Source organism: Cajanus cajan, chromosome 5, assembly GCF_000230855.2.
Source record: "Cajanus cajan strain Asha chromosome 5, NIPB_CcT2T_4, whole genome shotgun sequence".
NCBI classification, from domain to species: domain Eukaryota; kingdom Viridiplantae; phylum Streptophyta; class Magnoliopsida; order Fabales; family Fabaceae; genus Cajanus; species Cajanus cajan.
Window position 1 is genome coordinate 6,288,778 of NC_138521.1, and position 8,302 is coordinate 6,297,079.

At 34.7% G+C, this 8,302-nt stretch overlaps 1 protein-coding gene across 2 annotated transcripts; it reads right to left on the reverse strand.

The window, feature by feature from the left end:
* Nucleotides 1–872: 872 nt before the first annotated feature.
* On the reverse strand, nucleotides 873–6,020 carry SEC22 (Synaptobrevin family protein). 2 transcript variants are annotated; one of them, XM_020376606.3, is made up of 6 exons: nucleotides 5,867–6,020; nucleotides 4,979–5,216; nucleotides 3,012–3,172; nucleotides 2,777–2,923; nucleotides 2,210–2,286; nucleotides 873–1,302 (listed from the first exon to the last, which is right to left on the reverse strand). In XM_020376606.3, the coding sequence occupies exons 2-6, from the start codon at nucleotides 5,164–5,166 to the stop codon at nucleotides 1,219–1,221; spliced, it is 657 nt and encodes a 218-aa protein (XP_020232195.1). In that variant the 5' UTR covers nucleotides 5,167–5,216; nucleotides 5,867–6,020; the 3' UTR covers nucleotides 873–1,218. The 2 variants fall into 2 exon arrangements, with proteins under 2 accessions (XP_020232195.1, XP_020232196.1); XM_020376607.3 differs by having other exon boundaries at nucleotides 4,979–5,211; nucleotides 5,867–6,014.
* Between the last annotated feature and the right edge of the window lie 2,282 nt (nucleotides 6,021–8,302).

Sequence of the window (8,302 nt, forward strand, 5' to 3'; positions counted from 1 at the left end):
TCACGAACTGAAGCTTAACCCAAATATGCTTTGCGTTATACACTTACATGTCGCCGAGTCATAAAGCACTGAACCGTCAATTGAAGGAAAGGAGAAGGAAGTTTGATACCGGCCTTGTTCATCTTCATCTAACATGTTCTGAAGGAGGTTTTTGTGTTCGACTCAATCACCTTTAGAATTTCTTAGCATGAGAACTTTCTTCCTTCAGCATGACGTGACAATGTTTTGTATTCTTATCACCATTTATCCCTTGACATTGTGAATTTTGATACCAAAGTAGATATAATCTATCTAAAAAAAGATTGCTGTGACTAGAACTAAAACTCCAGGAGCATGAACCCTTCGATATTTAAATGCCGTAATGCCCCTTCTAAAGAATGAAAACTAGTGGAAAGCATTCTTGTTTTGTTCCTTCGATTGGCACTACCCATCGACGGAATGTATGCAATTGACATGTCTGCCACGTAACCAGGATAGTGCAACTGTTCATTACCATTACCAATATCGGTACAGAAACATACATCCTTAAAGACCGAATGTTTTTTCCGTTTCCTTTTACCCCACCTTCTAAGTATATCTGTAATGATGATTGCTTTGATTCAGCAATAATCTCCCAATACATCATTAAAACCACAGTGCTGCATCGACAAAGTTAAAAAAATATTGATAAACTTACCTTATTCTAAATGCAACAAAACACTAAGAATCCAGATCTGAATATTCTATTATACTGATAAGTATCAGGGAAATGTAAAAACAAAATGAGATAAGGTTTCCCAGTTTTACAACAAGTATTCCACACTACTAATTATCATTATACCAGCGATATATAACGCAATTCTAATTCAGCGGCTCAAATGGAAACAATAAAATTGAAGAGGTAATATATTTAATTCATTAACGCAATAATCCTGAAAATAATTGAGAACTAGAAATAAGAAATGCTATACGCATCCCCATGGGGATCAAGTATTCTCATATTTCGGCTCCTTACTACAAATGTTAAAGGTTCCTGTTCCAGAAAGGCTGATCCAGCCATGCTTAGATGTAACAGAGGATAGTCTTTTTTTCTAAACCAAAGTTGTCCAGAAAAAGGTCGGTATCATCTCATGCATATAGGGTTTCCACCAATCTGTGAAAATCTGGATAATCATGTGAGGAAAGCAAGAAGCCACAGCAAACGTAATCCAGGTTTTAAATGTCAGACAATGAGCTAGATCACCATAGTTTATTTTTGATCCAGAAAAGTACGAAGACAACTCCAAAAACAATAGCAACAGGGGCCCACTTCCGAATCAGAGCCTACAGCAAATATTTGATTTTCAAATTATTTATCCAATGCTGAATATAACCAGAATCCAAATATATGCCAGAAGCTTCAAAGAAAATCAACAGTTCCTAACATTAGCATCAATTTATCATTTAACGATACTATAAGGCTAACATTTTGCATTAAAGAATACGCACACACTGCAAAATATCATCAGAATTTCAGAGAAATGCTAAACATATTATAGGGTTTCGTCTACATTTATTAAATTAGTACATGATAAAAAAACTTAACCAGAGTAATAGTGATATAAGAATATCTCTAACTTGCATTTGGAAACCCCAGAGAAATTCGTTAATCGTTATATTAACCTACACAATTTATGCAGGCATTGGCAGTCTGCACCTGTTCATGAAGTTTACAAATAAAAAGACCAGCAACTGATCCATTATATGTCATTTAGTGATAAACCATCTCGTTATAATTCTATTTGACAACCAAATGCTACAAATTAACATAAAACTTAGATTTCAAAGTTTAATACAAGTGTAGAACATTAAAAAAAGAAAAAAGAAAAAAAGAAGAAGAAGCCCCAGTACATAGAACAGTGTTTCATCTTTATATTTCAGTCAATGGAAAGATTTATAACCAAAAAGTAAAGTGTCATGTTTCAAATCTGTCACTATATACAGGTAAAAGTCAATGAAAACACATCAATTCTAATAGCTCTAAGACAAAATCCACACATTGCATGCTTCTTCTATCTAAATTATAGAAGCAATTCCTAGCACAAAGCAATTTACAATTGCAGCATGATATTTCCGTTGTCAACCAAATTAACGTGTCATCATCCAAATAGAAAAAAGGATATATTGCACAAATGGAAAAAAAAAAATTAGATATCATGTGCATGATGTAGGAAAACTGCAAATGACTAACCTGCCGATTTAAATCTCTAGCCTTATCAGCATATATGCGAGATTCTGATGATAAGCGACTGGACATTTGGCTGACCTCTGCAAATTAGAATTTGAAATCAAATGTAGAACATAAATTTATACTTCACAAGTAAAACCATCAAATATGCCAAAACATACAAACAAAAATGGAGCTGCATTAGAAGTGGAAATAAAAAAAGATCATCTATCAGAATAATGGAGGTGGAAGTGTGTAACTATGAAAGTTGAGCGTAAGTTTCTGAGAAAAATCTTTGAAAGAACCTCATGTCCAGGTTAAGAAACTAGATGCGGGAGATCACAAGCATTTGAAGTTAATGTTGCCAAGAAAAAACTAATACCTTATTTGAAATCATCTTATGTTCCTTCTATTGAACATTAACTGAGCACACTTTGATTGCTTTTCTATTACAACAGCTTTTCCCGAATTATAAAGAGGGAAAATACATCTCTAGCCTTTAATTTTACAACAAAATTAGGTGTTGTATTCCAAGCAATCAGCAGACAAAGTGATAAAACTAAAATTCAGAGAATACAAGAAATATCTTACGGTCCAACTGTTCACCGACACCAAGAACTTCCTGCACATTTCGAGTCATTATCTGGTGAACTTCATAGAGTTCATCATTCAATTTGGCAATATTGCGCTGAGTATGGGTATCCTGGTAAAGTTTCTTTGTCTTCTGTATAAATGTATCTTTTAAAAGAAAAAACTAGATTAGTGCCAGTGGAAAAAGAAAATAATGCTATAAAAGGTATATGACAGTATAGGAAGTGATATCTACCAAACTTAATGAAGGCATAGGGTCTAGCAGCAGTTTCAATCTGAGATCCATTAACACGCTCAAACTCGTTCCTAAGCTCTTCAAGATATTGAAAGGCTAATTTCTTAGGATAAGCTCGATCACACATTGTCAAGTAACAGACCCGTCCTTCTATAATATAACTAAGGCTCTGTCAAGGTCACTTTAGGCTATGAAACTCTTCCAAATAAAGATAATGCAATTTTCTTTTTTGAAATATATGTAACTAACATTAAATATAATAGATCCCAAAAACAGTTGAAGACAAGTAACTAATGAACTTGCTAAGGAAGCAAGGTTGTAGATCAACAAGATAGTGTCCCAATTTTCACATGCAAGAGGCATACAATATATAAAAGCAGCATCCAAATTGTAATTCAACAAAAGAAGGGAGATTTGTACCCAATAAAACAGACCTTAGTTTCTTCTAATGTCCAAATCCCAAAGATAACAATAAAAGTAAGCATGTGAATAACCAAGTAATATGCAGTTGAGCATCTTGAGTCTGATGATGAGACACCTATTAACTGGAAGATAGCACCACATAAAATAACATCAAACTGTGGACATATCCACAATGTTAATAGTTAACCATCAATCACGTACTGTTTGATATTATATCAATACTCATAATTATTATTGTTCATGACTATTATTACCAATATTAAATTCATAATCATAATAAGTCATAAGACCCAAATACAATATATTGGTCTATAATTATAAAGACAAGAAGGAAGAGAGCAGAGACCGAGAGTGAGAGAAGGCAGAATATTGAATATATAAAAATCCAACACAGAAGAGACTTGAGAATGAGAGAAGGCAGAGAAGAGACAGAGGGCAGAACCAGCTGTGTGAGAATGGGAGAGTACAAGAGTGGGTCAAAAAGGAATTAGGAAGTTTTAAAACTGTGCCAAAGGGATCCAACAAATAAATCTGGGTCCGCTTTGCCTTGCTGGGGATTGATGATCCCACAAGTTCACAATGAAGATTGCAATCCCACCTTGATCAGGCTTGTCGACAATCCCCTGAATGATTCAGGCATTCAGCACGCCAGGGACCCCTCAACTCATAGGATCATAACAATCTTACAATTTAACTCGCAATTTTAATAACATAGATTATTACACTCATAGTTATCAACTCCGGATAGCAGCGTAGAGCCCTGACCTCAGAACTGCTATAGCAGAGTAGCTGGCAGTGGAATGATCACTATTATGAAATTTCCATATATAAATAAATGATTTATACTACATGTATACAAATGCTTTAACAAAAGCAAATATTAAAGACATATTCATAATTAATAATTTAAATTCATAATTTTAAGGCAAACATAGTAGTTAGTAACAGCAAGAATCAAGTAATATAAAATAATAAGAGATATAAGGAGAGGTTACTTACCTATCTAAATGCAACAGTGAAAGAAAGAATACATCAATATAAAAAGCAAAAGATAGACCCCTCTTTGACATGAACAAAACACACTCCAAAGGATGTGAACAGCGAGAGACTAGAAAACAATGTAGGATTCCAGTGTGTGGGACTGGCATCATTTAGCCTTTGAAAGTAGTCAGTGGGAAAATAGGGTCAAGTGAAATAAATAGGGCCAGCACCAAACTTCATTGTTTGAGGATCAAAAGGAGGGGGAAATAGTTGGAGGGGGGCGGTGTTCATCTCTGAGCCATATTAGTGGTTTCAATGGCTGAGATAACAGCCATGGTTCACCTTTCCAGGCACAAAAGTACACTGCAACCCAACAGGGTTCAGTGGAGAGCCCATAGCCGCAATGTTACAATAGTGGTGCTATAGCATGCGATTGAGTACCTAGATAACAATCACATATTTCATGCATAGTACAATGTAATAGCACAATAAGTGGGATAATCAAGCAATTCTTATTCAACTACCACAAATATATTATGCAATAATTACAAGTCCAAGGATACTGAAAAACATAAGGGCCAGTTTCAACAGACATCCTTGATGCTTCATAATGTCCTCTCGAGAGATTCTTAAACAAAGCCTTGACTTGCTGTTTGTAAAATTCCGCATCTTTAAGATCACGACCATCATCCAGTCCTTCAGCTAGTGGAAGACCATCAGTAACACGAGCAATCATAGTCAACTTTACCATCTTTCTTAGTTCACAATCTTCCACTCGAACTATAAAACTTTTCAACTAAACTAAACCAAGAGACAGGAACAAATCAAAGTTAGTCAGATTCGAGCAGGATAAAATACAAACATTATTTTCCTTCCCTTCATTCAACAATTTAATACTAAATACGCCACTAATTATAATTAATAATCAACGAATAAAACCCTCATTCATACACTAGCACCTAAAATCCACAAAATCATGATACCACAGCTTTTAACCCAGTTTGATCCGTCAACATAAGCAATCAAATCCGCCCAAATTTAAACAATTCAATTTTGGGGGGGATAGAAATTCACAGTTCTAGAGATATCCTTGGAATTGCAAAAATTAAACAAAAAATAACATAAAGCAACCGTCTCAAAAAATTGAAGAAACGCATTTGACGCAACAATGAGAGGTGACCGCTACCTAAACTAAACGAAATTGGTAGCGATGTAGCAGCTCACAACGCCAATTTAGCTAGCCAATACATCGTTATTGCAATTAGGATTTACAAACTAGATCTGAGAAATCAACGGCAAGAAAACCTAATTATACGTGAAGCAGATCTTGCGCGCTTAAATCATCTAATTTGGTCCAAGGCACAAAGCAAGGAACAAAAGCATTAGGTTTCTTTTGCTTTTCAATTTCCGAAAAAGAAAAGAATAACGAAATTTGGGCGAAGGGAGGAAACCTGAATGGCGATGAGAGGGTGGCCGGAGCTGCCGCAGCAAAGTCCAGCCGAACAGAGAATTGAAATGAAGGAGAATGGGGTGTTAGAATTTAGAAATTTGGGCAAGTGCCACGTCGTTTTAAATCAAAAGGAAAACACAATATAAATGCATTCACTTCTAACTTTCAATATAAATCAATAAAATTGTCTTAACTATATTTTAGAAATCTTTTTTACAATCACTATTTATTTTTTAAATACAAGTTAATTACTATTTATTTCTCCAAATATGATGAGTTATTTGTACTATTTTTTTTTATAATTATTTTTTAAAGAATTTTTTTATTTTATTATTCATATAATATATTTTACAATAGCTTTTACGATGCTATTTTACCTTTTTGTTATCATGTCTATTAACTTATTACTCAATTCTCCTTTTTATTATTATTATTTTATGTCTTTTTGCTACACAGAAACTTTTACAAATGCATTTTTTATATTTTATATATAATTTAAGTAATGTGTCTTTCTAAATGTGCCACTCCTTTTTAGTTCATTATCTTCAGCATGAAAATTAATTGACATATTTGGTCTTAACTTAATTAAAAATCTCGAGTTCAACTATATTTTTAAATTTTAAATAGAAAATTTTATCCTTTACAGTATTTTTTTTTCTGACCTGAACATATTATATTTCAACGATCTGCAAGGTTGGCAATTTCTCAACCTGTATCTAATTGTTTGTCTTCGCATTTGATTGTCTTTAGCTCACAAGAGGTTGCACATAAAATTTGGGGTTTGGGTAGGGAGTTGAGGATGGAGCATTTTGATAATGAAACAGAAATAGTGCAAAAACTAGCTGTTATGGAAGAGCGTGACAGGGAGCATTTTTTAACCAAGGAGGGGGTGTGGAGGGGGAGATTAGGGGGTAATTATCAGAGGCGTGTCTAGTAGGTGGAGGTGTTAGTGTGGTCTATTTTTATGCGAATACTATCTATAAATATGGGGGATTGGGGGGAGATTGAAAAAGGTGGAATTGGCTAATCTAATCAAATCAGAGAAGCCAGAGGTGTTGTGTGTCCAGGAAACTAAAATGTAGGAGATTGACAAAAAATTGTGTGGCTCTCTGTGGGATGATAATAATTTTGATTGAGCATTCAACTATTCTGTGGGGAGGTCTGGTGGACTCTTAACAATGTGGAGATCTTCTATGTTCAAAGTTCAGATAACTATTGTTGATTCTAACTTTATTGTTGTGTTTGGACAGTGGGGTGAGGAAAATGTAGATTGTTGGGTTGTAAATGTTTACGCTTCATGCTCTTATGAGCTGAAGAAACATCTTTGGGGTAAGTTGCAAAACTTTAAGCAATCTAGAGGAGATGGGAAGTGATTTTTTATTGGTGACTTTAACTCTATCAAGCATGCAGATGAGAGAAAAGGAACATCGGTTATTCTAAGAGAGGAGATTGAATGCTTTGTCGATTTTATTGATAATTTGTCTCTAATAGATATGCCTTTGCTTGGGAGAAAGTTTACATGGTATAGGCCTGATGGTTTATGTAAAAGTCGGTTAGACCGGTGCTTGGTAACAACTGGTTGGCTTGATCAGTGGAGCAATGCATGTTTATGGGCATTAAACAAAGTAGTCTCAGACCATTGTGCAATAGTGTTAAAATCGGAGGATGTTAATTGGGGCCCTAAGCCTTTTAGATTCCTGAACAGCTGGCGTCATGAGCCTAGTTATGCAGATTTTGTTAGAAAAGAGTGAGTGAATATAAAAGTTGCAGGTTGGGGGGCTTTATTCTAAAGGAAAAGTTGAAGACAATAAGGAGTAAGCTTAAAATCTGGAATAAGAAAGTGTTCGGTGATCTAAATCTAAAGATTTTGAAAGTTAAAGATGGGATAAAACAATGTGATATTAAAGATGAAGAGTCTGGCTTATCACCCTCTAAAGTGGTACAAAGGAAGGAATATATGGCATAGTGGCAAATGCTAATGCAAAAGAAGGATACTCTCTTGTTCCAAAAGTCAAGGCTGAAGTGGCTTCAAGAACGGGATGCAAACACCAAGTACTTTCACCGGTGCATTAACAAAAGATTGAAGTTAAATGAAATCAGATGCTTAAATTTTAGGGGTTGCAGAATTTCAGAACCTGCCCTTATTAAACAATATGTAAAAGAACATTTTGATAAATAGTTTTTAGAATCTCAGTGGCATCGCCCAGTGTTAAATGGGTTGGTGTTTAAAAGATTAAATTCAGATCAGGTTGATGTGTTAATTAAGCCTTTCACATTGCAAGAAGTTAAAGGGGCAGTCTGGGATTGTGAAAGTAATAAGAGTCCAGGGCCAGATGGCATTAACTTCCACTTTATTAAGGACTTTTGGGATATGCTACAGGATGATTTTATGTTGTTTAGTAATGATTTCCATTCCAATGGCAAGTTAGTAAGAGGA